The 16228-nt window shown below is 38.8% G+C and overlaps 1 protein-coding gene across 4 annotated transcripts in view; it reads left to right on the forward strand.

The window, feature by feature from the left end:
• znf318 (zinc finger protein 318) overlaps positions 1–10683 on the forward strand; it is a 99239-nt gene extending 88556 nt beyond the window's left edge. For 3 of the 4 annotated variants that reach the window (XM_048596735.1, XM_048596736.1, XM_048596737.1), the window contains 4 exons: positions 196–387; positions 2329–2428; positions 3200–3318; positions 6292–10683. In XM_048596735.1, the coding sequence (XP_048452692.1) occupies positions 196–387; positions 2329–2428; positions 3200–3318; positions 6292–9597 (3717 nt within the window). In that variant the 3' untranslated portion in view covers positions 9598–10683. The remainder of the gene's footprint in view (positions 1–195; positions 388–2328; positions 2429–3199; positions 3319–6291) is intronic. The other variant, XR_007262082.1, reaches the window with a different exon arrangement.
• Positions 10684–16228: the final 5545 nt, after the last annotated feature.

Consider the following 16228-nt stretch of genomic DNA (forward strand, 5'->3'; position numbering starts at 1 on the left):
TGAAATTTTGGGTGCTGTACAGGCCTGCTCTGGTGTATATTACTCAACTGCAATTCCAACAATTCTGACAGAAGGCACATAATGATCATATCATATCATGACAACCTTTTTAGGGAGTTCCCTTGTGAATTTGAACTTGTTTGAAACTTGGAATCATGCTATTATATATGACCATCTCTATGGGTTTTAATACAGGAGATTTCAACAAGGAAAGGATCTTTGGAGGAGTTGGATGCTAAAACAAGGAAGCTACGTGAAAACCTCCCTGAATCTAGAGATGTGTATGAATACTATGATACAGGGAATCACTGGTGCAAAAATTGCAATACCATTTGTGGGACATTGTTCGACTTTTTCACTCACATGCATAATAAGCGACATAGGCAGGTGCGTATACTTATCATTGTTTTCTGATGTTTCAGCTTCACAAAATTGATTTGAAAAGTCACACCGCATGTTGCCAACATTGTATCATGGACAGAGCTGTCGTTTGTTTGGAAATTAAATAAAATAAAAGAAGTAAAGAAGTAGAAATAGAAAGGTTTTGAGTTTATTTGAATCAAAACTGAAGAACCTGTCAAGTTAAAATAGTTGAGCCATTCAAATCCCATATTGTGGACTAAAATTGAAAAATCAACATCAGTAAAAATATAATCCCAAAATAGTTTTCACGAAAGAAAGGTGCACTATGAAGTTCAATGTATAAACTGAAAATTTAGATGTGATGGTGCCAAAAAAAAAAGACTTGAATAATAAGCGTGTTGATATGGCACTATGATACGTCTGGTGGAAAAGAAAAGCCAGGATCAACTTGGTCACGACATTTGAAGTAATGGAGAAGTTGAGGACCAAGGAAAGCCTTACGTTTTAAATACAAATGTTGCAGTTTGGTAATGAGAGCGAAGTGCAAAGTCAGGAATAAAAAAAACAAATAAAATGTCAAGAAAAAAGTAGCAACAGAGGAAAAATGAGATTTTTTTAAACAATGAAACTGCTCAAAGCTGAAGAATCAACTGGAAAACTAAATGAAAAATTGTGAACATCCTGGAAATTTGTTAAAACAAAATCAGACTACATTTTTCCCAAATATGATGGATTTTTAACTTGAATTTTATCCACTATGTTTTGAAGCTTACATTCAATTGTAGCTATGAAGAGAGGTTGAGTAGATTAGGATTATTTACATTAGAAAGACGAAGATTGAGGGGGTACCTCATTGAGGTCTACAAAATCATGAGAGGTATAGACAGGGTGGATAGCAAGAAGCTTTTTCCCAGAGTGGGGGACTCAATTACTAGGGGTCACGATTTCAAGGTGAGAGGGGAAAAGTTTAAGGGAGATATGCGTGGAAAGTTCTTTACGCAGAGGGTGGTGGGTGCCTGGAACGCGTTGCCAGCGGAGGTGGTAGAGGCGGGCATGATAGCGTCATTTAAGATGTATCTAGACAGATACATAAATGAGCAGGGAGCCGAGGGATACAGATCCTTGGAAAATAGGGGACAGGTTGAGACAGAGGATCTGGATCGGTGCAGGCTTGGAGGGCCGAAGGGCCTGTTCCTGTGCTGTAATTTTCTTTGTTCTTTGTTCTTTTGTTCAACTTAATGAATTTTACATTTCAGTGTGAGAAAAACACATTGAAAGGGGGAACAAAAGAAAAGCACCTCATTTAGTTTTAGTTTTAAAGATAAGGAAGACAATTTAATTTGTTTCACTGAAGAAAATCTTAAACCCTGCGTAATCTGTAGGGTGATTTTGAAGATTACTGTAGTATTCCTTTGTCACTTTTAGGAAATGTAATCTCAAATATTCCGTATGCAAAGCTAGCTTGTGCCAAATTGCACACTTGATCCTCTTGCCCTATGTCTTGGTACAGTGAACATCTCACTTGGATTTTCAAAGGTTGCAAGCCAGCTTTGAGTTTATCTAGAACTCTAACTAAATAAGTTACTAGATGAAAATCTTTTCATTTATTGCCTGTTGGGAGTTCAATAATGGAAAGTGATGTAAAATCCAAAATACTGTGTTGAGAATGCCTTTTCATGCTATAATACAGCTCTCTTCCACTTAAAGCAGTTTAAAAAAGTAATCAATAAATTACTTGTTTGATCTTTTCCATTCTAATCCTTCTCTTACATTTTCCACAGCAAGTTACATGCACTAATAAACTACAGTGTGAACAAAAACATTTAATATATATCTGTAATGTGCTATTGTACTGTAACAACTAATTGTATTTCCTGGTATGTACCTGCTGCACGCTATATAACTCAATGTACATATCAATTAAATGTACAAATCCACCATGTACCTCTGTCACTATGCAACTAGACACTGGATCCTTATGATAGACCGTGGTCTGCAAAGATGGCAAGTGAAGACAAAAATGACTCTGTCAAGCGAACTGATAAAATAACAATGCCAGCAAAAGGTGAGTTTGCGTTTTATTTCATTTAGTCCTAAATATTTTGCTATAGGAACTGCTTTAAGGGAGTATAATTTAGAGAATTAAACTCAGTTTGCCTATTTGTGCATTAACTTTCATGCCCTTCTTATACTCAAGTGTGATAGTTATTTATATTTGGCTAATGGGGGATGAGATTCCTGATACAACTCTGCAGTATTGCCCTTTAATATCTTCCTGCTGTTGCTCAAAACTTCTACTGTCATGAAGTTCTATGTAAGGGATTCATTGGTGAATGAGAAAACCTCATGTACCTGTTAAGGCAGGTTAGTTTGTATAATAGTGAGAACGTAGCTACCATGTATTTTAAATACATAGATGCAAAGTTTGGTGCAGTTGATTTCAGCACTCTATAGGCTAGGTGGGTGAAAATTCATCTCTGCATAACAACTACTTAGAACTGCACACCTCCAGATGGCGTCTAGGTTCAGAACCTCCATCTAAGTGATCCAGTAACCCATTCATCATTGAGGTTCCATTCAGCCATGATATCAGTAAACCGTTAATGCCCACAGAATATGTTCCAATAATGCATTGCCTTTTGGTAAAAAAGGTCACTGTCAAGCAACAGCAATGATTTAATTAGGGTGATTACTTTGTAGATAAGTCTAACTTAGAGTAAAGTCACACCGTAGCTTGATGTAATTAAATATGGGCCTTGTGTTTTTATTACATCATTATATGACTCTTCTGTGTTTCATCTCTTCTCCTGACTCTATACCTTTCGCCTTGTCTCAGGTTCAGAATTTTTGATGCCAGTCACTGGATTTTACTGCCAGCTCTGTGAGGAGTTCTACGGGGATCAGATTTGCGCTGAAGATCATGTCAAATCACGTGCTCACAATGATAAATATAAGGTTAGGAAGAATGATTGTAAAGCATTTCCAGAATGGAGATAACAGTCTGGAACATTATGCACTGGAATTATGGTCCACTAATTGTGTCCCAACTTCCTTAAGCACACAGCACATAACTCAGTAGGATATATATGCACTGTCATCTTTTTTGCACAGAATTATGTCTCTATAATTTCTTTCTTCTAATTCCTACATTACAACAGTGACCACACTCAAAAGTATTATATCAACATTAAAGATATTTGGGTTGTCCTGAGGTTGTGAAAGATTTTAGAATGTAAGTTTGTTTTTAATTGAGTGTTTCTTTCAAACCTTCTTGCAGTTGCTAAAGAAGAAGGATAGGCACTTGCATTTTCTATCAGGCATCTCCTTGTTTTTAATCAATGGAAATAATTTCTGAAGCATTACAGTGGATGCGAATAATTGTGTGTTCGAGATGTGTAATGATTGGACAACGCAGCTTTGATGCTGTTTCTGACCATTAGACCTTAACATTGATAGAAAATGGTTTTAGTTTTGGAGAGGTTTCAATAATTGACTAAATCCGGTGGAGTATTCTTACCTAATATGATAGTGAGAAGCAAAAGTAGCTACTTCTGACCAGTCTTGACCTTATGGACCAACTTGTGTACAGAAACAGCTTGATCAGCAGCCCAAGATGCCCAAATACCTCTCATCACTCACACTTAAATACAAGACTTTTTCATATTCTCTATCGGCTCTACTGCGAGAGGAATACAAATAAAATGAATACTTTGGCGGTGGTCTCATTTAGTAGGTTTCCAACGACCATTAATGGATGATCTGTGGTAATTCATTGTGAAATAAAATGATGCGAAATAACTGTACTAATGAGCAGTAGATGCTTTGCTACTCTCCCAGTTAAATACTAAATTCTAATAACTCTGGCACTGTAAGGGGGAACACAGTTTAGATGAGGTTTCTGGATATGCAAATATTTACCTCGAGAAGTTCAAGAATGCCTGTACGCATGTGTTGCGCAAGATGTACATTCTTTGATTAAATGTTTAATTTCAGTGTGGGTAGTGTCTAATGGGGCCCAAAACTATCCATCCTGTATATATATATATATATATATATCAATGTGTGTGTGTGTGTGTGTGTGTGTGTGTGTATGTATGTAAGTACACATGTTTGTGTGTGCACAGACATCTGTACCATGATGGTGGCTTCATGAAAACATGCACATTAATGGTCAAATTGCATTTCTTCCACCCAATTCAGAGTGGTTACCACTGCTGGGTCTCTAGAAAGATCAGGTTTATACCGGTTTATTGAGAACAGCTCAGTGATTAAAAACACTTCATGGTGTCACACTAACCTACACAACCCAAGAAGTTCCTGTATTTAATCGTTGGTGCTATATTTCTCATGTTTCAGATCTTGATTATTATGGACTGGATTTGTCTTAGGTGTGTTGTTTCTTTAGCACCTCATTATTCCCATTCATTCCCTTTACTGGTAAAAAGTCTGTCCGACATTCATGTCTACATGCATGGTCTACTGCTGGAGGATTGCTGATTCCTTGGAACCCTCCCACAGTGCAGAATTTTCGTCGAGGAATAAAGGTGGCTTTGCATATCATGTCCAAGTTTGAAAACTAGGGGGGAAAGAGAAGTGATTTAAGGCCTGATTTAACCTGTCCTTTCCAACACTATCCTGTATCTTTCAACTATTCCCAGACCTTTCCAGTATCCTTCCTCTTCATTGCTTCATGTATCCTCCCCCACTTTCCCTGTTTTCTATGTTGAGCCTGTTAGCCTTCCTGCCAAGCTGTTCTCCTACTGAACCTGCATCCTTAACAGGCCTATGCTAAACCTATCCATACAAACTGCTTTATGGCTTGCTAATTTTGTTTATTTTCCATGGTGAGCCTGTACCTCCCAAATCAGTGACTTCTATAGTTTGGAAGGACAAGAAGTAAAAACCCATGGCAAATGGATCACTTCCAAGTCTCTTAGCATATTTGAGATTTGGGAAATATATAGGAAAGATGTGGAAGCGTTGGAAAAGGTGCAGGGGAGATTTACCAGGATGTTGCCTGGAATGGAGGGAAGGTCTTACGAGGAAAGGTTGAGAGAGCTAGGGCTTTTCTCTTTAGAATGACGAAGGACAAGAGGTGACTTGATAGAGGTGTACGAAATGATCAGAGGTATAGATAGAGTGGATAGCCAGAGACTTTTTCCTAGGGTGGAGATAGCTATTACGAGAGGCCATAGTTTTAAAGTGAGTGGAGGTAGATATAGGGGAGACGTCAGAGGTAGGTTCTTTACTCGGAAAGTGGTCGGGGCGTGGAATGCGTTGCTGGAGAGGGTAGTGGAGTTGGCCTCAGGGGTATTTAAGCGGCTATTAGATAGGCATATGGATGAAAGTATAACGTAGGGGTGGAGGTTAGATAGACCTTAGGTTTTGGGTAAAAGTTCGGCACAACATTGTGGGCCGAAGGGCCTGTACTGTGCTGTACTGTTCTATGTTCTGTCACTTTCTTCATTGCGTTAAAATCCTGGAATTCCCTCCCTAACATTTTTCTAATAGTACCAATACCATTGGAACCATAGTGCTAAGCATTTGACTCTCTACTGCCTTCTCGTGGGTTCCTCTCTTGGGTTAATTACTCAAATCCTGTTTCCACTATTGTCCCCTCATATTATTAAGCTATAATCATTTGCTGATGCATTTGTTTGTGCTTTGAAACGAGAAACGTTCAAATGCTTTATAAACAAGGGACAATGAACAGGAAGATTATTTTGGGTTTTGAGTTGTTAAAGTTCCCAAAGGAATAAACTATTTTGTTTCCTTTAAGCAAGGAGAAGAATTATACACAGAACAACTGAAGTTTTGTTGAGTTTTTGTGTGTTGGTTATTGAGAAGTAAGTAACCTCTTCTTTGATTAAAACTGTAAATGGTGCATATTTTCTTAGAGTAACTGCATTTCTTTCTATTTTTTTACAGGCATACTTAAATGAGAATCCTGTGTATGAACAAAGGAGAAACCTAGATCGTCAGGCTGGCTTAGTTGTGATTACTGAGACAGAGCGCCGGCGTCAGGCAGGTCTGAAGAGGAAATTAGATGAAGAGAAAGAGATTCAGAAACAGAAAAGGCTGGAAGAGAGCGATGAGAGGAAGGCAAAACTAATCAGACTGGCTAAGGAGGAGGGTGCGAATGTTACTGAGCTAGAAGAAGAAAGGAGTGACCGTTCGTCCTCCCACAAAATAGACCTCAGTAGCAAGCCAGGTATAAAACTGATGCTGAAAAAGGATGAGGTTGAAGACAAGAAAGATGAGGAACAAGGCTCACCCTTCGGAAAATTCAGTTGGAAGAAACCTGAGAAAGAAGAGGAAAAAGTCAGCACAGTAGGAGTAAAGGAGGAAAATATTGAAGGCAGCAAAGAGAAAGATGATGGTAAGGGGCAGACTGGAAAATCTACGTCCAAGATGATTGAAATTAAACTCTCTGGAAAGACTCTTATTGCTCATACCAGCCCCTGGGTACCATTCACTTCAGTAAGTACAACGACACAGGCAAAAATCCGTCCCAATCTTCCTGTGGCTAATGTGCCACTGAGGAAGGCTAGTGGGTCGTCTGTAAATAAACCAGCGCCTTTGGATACATTCCTCTCCATTCGATCTTCAGGAACTTCTAACAAACCACTACCTGTAGTTAAGGCCGGAGCATTGTTAGCTCCTGATGTGATCTCCAGGGCTTTTGGTGGCGAGGAAGTGACTTTGAAAGGAAGCATTCTGGATGTACATAAAGAACCTGATCATTTGGCTGAAGAACCAGCCCCTGGAGTGTCTGAATGTGAGCAAACTATATTGGCTGTTCCAGTCCGCCCACCACCACCACTGGCTATGTCTCTCACTGACTCCAGTAAGAAGTCAGAGAAACCCAAAACCTGTCTGGCTGCTGCTAATGCTAAAGATTTGTATGGTATTTATTACAGTAGCTCCGGGAAGACCCCGGTCGATAAACTTGGCAACAGTGCTCAAACTGCCAAATTAGTATCAGGTACTCTGAAGTCCACAGCAGGACAAGTCAAAAGTAGGGATGGAAAACTTGAGGAACTAATATACCCTGAAAATACCACCACAGCTGTTCCCAAACCTGCCACTGGGGGTAAGAGCAGTGAAATTGAAACTGACGAACAAGTTGAAAGGAGGGGTATATCTGATCAACAAGGCACAGGGTCATGTGCAGATTATGATTGCAGCACATCTGCAACAGAATTACAAAATAAAGGTGACAAGGCGACTGCTCACCAAAAAAGCTCAGCTGGAAAATTAATAATTAACTCTGCAGAACAAACAGAAGAAGTTGCTAGATTAGAAATATCCACGTTGCTATCAGAAAAACTATACGGTGCAAAAGTGAATGCCCCGGTCTTACAGTGTAATGAAGAACATCCACAGCAGGATGATCATGCAGGCATCAATTCAGAACAGGAAGTTCAGGATGTAGAATTGCAAACCTCCATTTTAGATGGTGCTGAACAGTCTCAACGATCTGACCTCTCCAACACCGTTGAACAAGCTAAGGACATGGATATTGATGCTCTTGTGTCAAATATTTCAGAACAGCCTGAACAGTGTGATGATTTGATTAGTTCAAGCACACTCGAGGTTAAGGATGTAGCAGTTGTTACTTCTGTATTTACTGGTACAGAGAACAGGAGTGTACGCCCTGCACTCACTGCTATAGGAGGAGGAGATGTTGATGATACTTGCAAACTAGATGTTGTTGTGAATGATGACCTAAACATTTCCAATCTGACTGAACAGTTTCAAGAGGAAGCCCATGCCTTAGTTAGTACTGCAGAACATCGTCTGGAAGTGTGTAATGCTCCAAAATCGAATATAGATATGGAACTGGACAACCATGCCTTAAACAACACTGCAAATCAGTCAGCACAGTGCGATAGTGACCTGAATGTCTCTGAACCAGTAGATGAAGTTAAAGATGTAGAAGTAGATATTCACCAATATGATATTGACTTAAACGTCTCTGAACCAGTAGATGAGGTTAAAGATGTGCAAGTAGATGTTCACCAGTATGATACTGATGTAAATGTCTCTGAATTAGTAGATGAGGTTAAAGATGTGCAAGTAGATTTCCACCAGTATGATACTGATGTAAATATGTCTGAACCAGTCGATGAGGTTAAAGATGTGCAAGTAGATGTTCACCAGTATGATACTGACTTGAGGATCTCTGAAGAAATAGATGAGGTTAGGGATGTGCAAGTAGATGTTCACCAGTATGATACTGACTTAATTGTCTCTGAACCAGTTGATGAGGTTAAAGATATAAAAGTGGATGCTTTCATATCTGATGGCACCATAGAACAGTATGAAGTTGGTTTCAGCATCATCAGTCCGGTGAATGAAGTGGGAGATGTAAAAATAAATACCTCAATATTAGATGGCATTATGGAACAGCAGCAATTTAGTGCAGTGGAGCCAGCAAGGGTTGAAGAAATAGGTGGCCATAAAATAGGTCAAATTGGAAATAGTGAAATGAACAATTTGCTGCAGTCTGATCTATGCGATGACAATGTAAACAGTGGTCCTATCCCAAATCAGCAAGAAATAGAGTTGACGGACACATTACAAATTAAACCTTGTGAGAGAGAAGGCATCCATTTTAAGGAGAAGCAGGATATCGATGCGAGCACTTTACTACAGGCTGAGCAGTTTGGTACTCAGCAGGATATTCCTAAACCTGCAGAGCAATGTAGAGAAATGAGCAGCTCACAGCAGACTAAGCAGCATGATAACAATAATAAGGTAAATGTTGTAGCCATACAGCTGCAAGATCATGGTAGGAGCAGCTTTCCTGAACCAGAAGATCTGTCTGAAAGTGAAAAAGTTTGTATTTCCGATCAGACTAGGCATAGTGACAGTCAGATTAGCACCTTAAATGTTGCAATAGCAGACAGTATAGCAGAAGCCCTAACACGGTCCCCACAGCTTCAAAATGCTGATGACAGCACATCAGAAATGGCACCAAAGGAAAGTAAATCAAGTGTTTGTCAATTAACAGAAGCTGTTGGCAGTGGCAAAACAGACCCTAGAGAGGACTGCAAGAGCAGTGGCAGTTCGCGTACATCCTCTAGACGAGCAGCACAAGCTGGAAAGGCTGCTTTGTCCACTCAGACCCCTACTAAAACAAATGAAAAGCATGAATTGGATGAGTCTGCAAACATTCAGGCCAAGCAGCCACGTCGCAGGAGTGCAAGGAATCTTCGGTCAACAAAGTAATATTGTAAAATAATTCTGACAGAAGAGCAAAACGTCTACGCTGCAGGATGGATATCGTATTCAGTAACAAATAGTGAAGCGCACAAAACCTTGTTCTTTTCTGATCTGCAGACTAAGTCCTGAGCTTTGTATCCTACTCCTGTCTGCCTCCCTGACTTTTTTGTAAAGAAATTGTGATTTTTTTTTGGTGGAGGTGGGAGTGGGGTCTTTTTTTAGGTATGCATGCTGTAAAGTTCCAGCAAAGATTTCAATCACTTTATAAGTGCTGTGTAGGATTATATTTTTGTTTCTTTTTGCATGGTGTTGCATTATGTTGTAACAGGCACCCAGGGCGCAGGCATTCCACTTGAAAACAAATTGATATTTAAATAAGTATGGGGATGTTCTAAGCAATGACTTCGGCTGCTGAAGATGACAGAAGGCTTTGTGTTGCAACAGTTGTTAACTGGGTGAAGGAGTGTAGTTTCCTTTTTTTAAGCACACTGCTCTTCTGTAATTGGTTGCCACTATTATAGTGGCCAGAAGAAATCATCTTGTCACTTAGGGTAAACCAATGGAAGGTTTTTAAAATAGTTTATAGTTTCTTCTGTTTTATTCCTAATATTGTACATTAAACAGTGTAGTCAAGTCTGTGTGTCTGCCTTTTCTCTTGTTTCACAATTCTGCAGTGTTGTCTCCATTGAATAGATTCATCGGTCTATCTTTACCTCGGAGTGGGAAGTGAATTGGTAAGACAGGTTAAGAGCATGGACCAAAATTGTGATTTTTCAATTTTTTTGTAAATGCTATGCTTTGTAATTTTGCTGTGATGCAATAACTTTCCTCTATTGCAGCATTTAGAGCAATGCAGAAACGATGCAGCAGGATCCAACGAAAGAAGACACTGAACTCATTTCCCCTCTGCCTGAACGCAATATCACAGTATCATTGTATTGACAATTTCTGTACAATTCTGTTCTAAACAGTAATGTTTAAAAAAGAATCCTGTGAACTTGATGGATTGTAACTGCAAATTGCTTGGATGACATTTATTTGCATAATTGCTATGTTGAAACGTTATAAATAAAACTACTCCATTCAACTGTAGAAGGATCTCTCTTGTCTTTTTGATTACTTTACAGCACCAGAATGTTCAGGGGTGGACAAAAAAAAATCAGAAACTTTGTATAATTCAAGAAGTGGAGCAGCGTTATTTTTAGAATATAATGTTCCCATTGATTTGAAATAACACAAGTCGAGTGAGAGTTTGATGCAACCTTTTCAAAAATTGGGATTAGGACTCTTAAACTTGCTGCTTTTGTAGTAATATTACGAATATGGTTGCTGTGAAATACAAGTTTAGAATACACAACTTGTGATCTGTGCTGCAAGTTAAACTGGATTGGAAGATGCCAATATTGATGTCAGAGTTAACAGTTATTATTTTCAATATCTCTGAACTCTCCCCTTCTTATTTATCTTCATTATTCAGCACTCTATTCACTGGACGGTGTTGTTAGGTTATGTGATAGCAGGTTGTCTGAAAAGCTCAGTGTTTTACTATCTTTCTGTGCCTCCCCTGAACTCTCAGCAGGGTCTAGGGGCTATGTGGGGATTGCATACGTAAATCCTACCTTTGTGATGTAAGATTTCTATTCAACACCACTATGACCTGCAGTTGTGCTGTAAGGTAAAATGTTGATTTTATTCGATTGAATGGTCATGTGATTTTTGTTTTCAATGAAAAAAGCCAATACTTCAGTTGTGAAAATGTAATGCAGAAGGATTTTGTGGTTCATTTGAGGAGTGTTGATTTTAGAAACCAGTCCTAAAATTTTCTTAAAATTAAGTACATCTTTCTTTGGGAACGAGCATTTGTCGGTGTTTTTTTTAATGTATCTTTCAGTTCTGTTCTGCAGTGTACTTTAAGTCTTTTTGCTTAGCATATTGATATTAATAAGATCAAAATACTGGAATAAGATAAAAATATATCAATAAGAGCAAGAATCTAATGATACTTTAAAGCCAATTATATATTATCATTGGAAGTAGAAGATAAATCATAAAATCTTCAGGATAAATGATGAATTAATGATTCCAAGGCTAGATGGTCACAGATCATACTGGAATGATAGTCCTGTGTGGTCCTAAGAATTGTCAATGCCAGTTGAATAAGCTTCCTTTTACTGATATGTCCGTATTTTTGATGAATCAGGGCAAGTCCTATAGTGTAAGAACCTGGGGCTGCAGTTCACTCAATGCCTTTGGAAACAGTAACCCACTGATGGTTTCACACTTGGAGCATTGCTTTCTGCTTAAAGGTTCCTGTTTTGTGTTGTCCGGTTTTGGATCTTAGATCTTGAGAATCCAAGCCAATTATTAGTAAATTCATACAGTAGGGCAGTTATTTGGAATCATTTCTGGAATGACCACCAAGTAGGTATACTACCAAGCCTTTAAAATTTAAATTTCTTTTGTACCTGTTGGGCACCTGAACTCTGTGGTGTCGTGTGGCGCAACATCTGATTCAATTGTAGACTGAGCCACAAGATGACACTAAAATAATTTTGCAAAATCCACCAATCAGATGACTATTAGATTGTTAGTGGTTAAGCATTCTGTTTTGTGGTTTTCCAATGAAGTATGTATAAAATTCCTAATTGATTTCTACCATTTTATTGCAATGTTTGTTTTTAAAACTATTTATTTTTGCTAATTACTAATGGCCTCAATCCAGGATGTGAATTATTGAATCTGTTAAAATACTACATCATTAATGCAATAATATCAGTCAGCTCTTGAGCCCGTTGAAAATTGTGTGGCTTCTTAAAGCCATTCACTCACCAGTTCACAAAGGTAAGCTTGTAAGCTATAAGCTATAAATTATTTTAACAGGCTGTGTGTATTGGTTAAAAGCATAATTGGGTGGGTATTGGAGATGGCAGTCTTGATCTTGGTGAAAAATTTTCATTTTTCGACCATACTAGGGGTCACAGTCTAAGAATAAGGATAAGCCATTCAGGACTGAGCTGAGAAATAATTTCTTCACTCAGAGTTGTGAATCTGTGAAATTCTCTCCTATAGGAAGCTGTTCAGGCCAGTTCATAAGATATATTCAAGAGGAAGCAGGACATGGTCCTTGCAGCTAAAGGGATCAAGGGGTATGGAGAAATGGCAGGAATGGGATACTGAGATTACATGATCAGCCATGATTGTATTGAATGGTGTTGCAGGCTCAGAGGGCTGAATGGCCCACTGGCCCACTGCTGCACTGATTTTCTATGTTTTTCTGTCAGCTGGAAAATGGTACTAAACACAAACCAAACTACTTAAAAGTGGGCTATAATTGGTGAAAGTAATAGAGCTCATAGATGTTTCTAGATTTGAGTTTGTGTTTAAAACAGAGGGGGTTGAAGCCACTCCATCCCATTGATATTCCCCAGTCTTAAGTGCTGTCTAAATGGCTGTTTGAATATAGCTACCCAAATACCCACGATGGAACTTGATTTATGTAAAGTTTATCGATACAACTCAGTGGTTAAAAGCTAAAATTTATAGTCATGTTTTGTAGCGAGCATAAATTGAAGAGACTAAGGCATCGCTACGCACATTTCAGGCTTGTGTACTCGTTCATACATCGTGGGCAACAAAGTAAAACGTGATGAGCTTCATAATAGATGTAACATCTGTCAGCCTTGTATCATTTGTTGAGTACAACCCTGAGTGAGACCAAATGTGATATTACAGCTAATGTCTATAAACTCGACCTTGCGCTTGGATAATTGCCAGGCTATTTGGAACTTAATTCTTAAGGACCAGGCACAATCTCTCTTCATTGAATGGAGTCTGTAGTACTGCAACATCTATAGTGTATCATGAAAGGTGAGGCTTGCCATTGTTCTTCTAAGTCATTGCAGCTAGCTAGTTCTCACTCATTGTTTGAACAACTCTGAAGTCGAACGGCATGTTCCTTAAAATGTCATAAAGATGTGTAATATGCCCATAAATGTGGCAGTGTCTCCATGAGATATGGATGCATTTGCACAAATATGTAAGATAACATTGGAATTTTATTTTGTTAACTCCGAGAATGTGTGTCATAGGCAGGGCATGTGTCTCTTCCCCATCCCTAGTTGCCTTTGACTGTGTGGCGATGGAAAATCTACCTGTAATGAAGATAATCTCTCAACTTTAGATATAGAGTTCCAGAATTTTAATTATGAGCAAATGATGTAACAGAAGTCAGGTTGATGAGACTTGGAGGTCTTGGTGTTCTTATGCATCTGCCTCACTTGTCCTAGGTATTGGAGGTGACGGGTTTGAAGAGGCTTTGGTGGGATGCTACGTGTCAGCTGTCCAGACCCTGCTTGTGAGCATGGACTGCTTCATTTACCTCAGGAGTTGTCAATGGAACTCAACACGCTCCAAATGTCAACACAATCTGATTTGCTGGAGGGAAGGTAATAGATTATACAGTTGAAGATGGTTGGATCTAGGACACAAGCCAGAACTTCAGGGATGATCGATCACGATGATTAGCAGTCAGTATCCCTGTGCTAGGCATGACTGTTTTACTCACAAGTATACCAATTAAACTATTGAAAGAAAATGTAGTTAGATAAAATAACATTTGCAATTTGTTTAATAATTAGCTATTTTAAGTGTAACACTTAGCTGTATTTGTCTGTTTTGTATATTGCCAGCAGTGAATATAATGTGTTAGTATAAGTCTTTTCTTCAGTTTTATTGAAATCTACACTACAGTTTAACTCTTACTGATACTATCTTCAGCACCAGTTTTTAAAACCACTCTGTTGTGTCTATACTATCTGCTCCAAGAGCAGGTCTATGATTTTCTCTCAACAATGTCATTGGTTGTGCTTGGCCACACACACACACACACACACACGTTCTGCCATTGTCAGTTGTCCCTCGACTCGAGGATAATGTCCACTCGGTTGTGAATTTCTGCCAAGGGAATCTTTCAGTGTTTTTGAAGTGCTCTATTTGTCTTTCTCTTGAACATTGTCCATTTGAGAGTCGAAAAAATGGAACGAGGAAGATGGAGACAGTTTTTGGCTATCAAGTTATTACATAGTTCATTGAAATTGATTTTGCAAGAAGTTTATCTGAATGCTTGTGGAACTAGCTACAAGTGGGAGGACACTAAAGTGTACTTGGCCACCACCCTATAGAGATGGAGAATGTAGAGGAGGCATGGATGATGGAATTTCTTTTGTGCTGTTATGTGTCAGTTACAACAGTGTCAATGTACAGCAGGAGTGTGGTGACAACAACTACTCTGAAAGCTAGGCCTTTTGTTGACTTGAGGGTCTTGTTGTCAGACTCTTGTTGCCATAGTATGTAGAAGGCTGAGCTGGCTTAGCTGAGTCCATGTTGGATCTCCTTGACAATGGCAGCTATTCAAGAACCAAATAGGAGGTGCTCACTATATTCCAGACTCTCTGCAGAGTATTTAGCTGACCAGGTGTGGATTGATAAATTTTTGTTTTGGTAACATGGAAGGACGAGTGGGGTTTCTCATGCAGAATTGATGAGTGGCTTGAAAATCTGATGCAGACTGAACATCAACAACTGCAGTTGTCAGCAAATGATAGAACTGAATATGATTAAACTTGTGACAAGTAATCACATTTTGGTAGAAGCTGATGAGTTAAAAGATAGTTTTACAAATGGTAAGAGCACCAGATGATTACCGTTGGAGGAAGAAATGATCCAAACAGAATCTTCTTGTATTCTTGCAAGCTATTTGGATAAGTACTGAATGCAGTGCTTCTCTTCCACCAGACTCACTTTGTCATGGGTACAGTAGGTATTCAGTCTTGCCTTTAACCAGCATTGCCATTAGCAGATTAATAAATAAGCTGATATAAATGTTAACCAGAGTTATCATACCTCCAAGAGAATAATTAGATAGCTTTTTCCAGGAGTCGCCTTATGTATGATAGGGCAAGTGGGTTCTATGCTCTGCTGTTTTCTTTTCACAAAATCTGTGAAAAAGTGTTTCTTACTAAAGAAATGTTTCTGATGGACTGATAGGATTGATGGATAAATTAAATGCCAATCACTCATCACCCTTTCATGAAACCTTTACTCATAATTGAAAGGTGTTTTGTCATTGGTTTCATTTATTGCCCATCCCTTGTTGTCCTGAAAATGTGTGCGACAACCAGGTTTTTAAGTGAGCAGTTAACCACATTGGGAAAGATTGAATTGTCATAAACCAAATTGGGTTAATGACAAATTGAGTAAAGGATGTGTTGAACTATTTTGGCTTTCTCATCAATTTCTGACAGATCCATGCACTCTCTTATTAATGTCAGTTTTTAAAAATAATTCATTTTCAGTTCATGGTGAGATTTAAACTTGTTTTCTGGGAAAAAAAATTGTCCAGGATTGCTAGGATTACCCCTAGTAAAGCAGCATGGTGGCAATGAGCGTACCATGTAATGTTCATCAAATATGCAGAGTCCCTCAGTCCTTCCATTTTCATGTCTGAGAGAAAATCTGTGGGCTGGAGACCCACAGACTAAAAATGCTAAGTAAGGACTGAAGTGAGCAGGCCTGAAAGAGAAGAGTGCCAGAGACCCACAGTCAAATGTGGAGATGGGGAATTGGTGCGAATCTGACA

This window comes from Rhincodon typus, chromosome 5 (assembly GCF_021869965.1).
Source record: "Rhincodon typus isolate 14 chromosome 5, sRhiTyp1.1, whole genome shotgun sequence".
NCBI classification, from domain to species: domain Eukaryota; kingdom Metazoa; phylum Chordata; class Chondrichthyes; order Orectolobiformes; family Rhincodontidae; genus Rhincodon; species Rhincodon typus.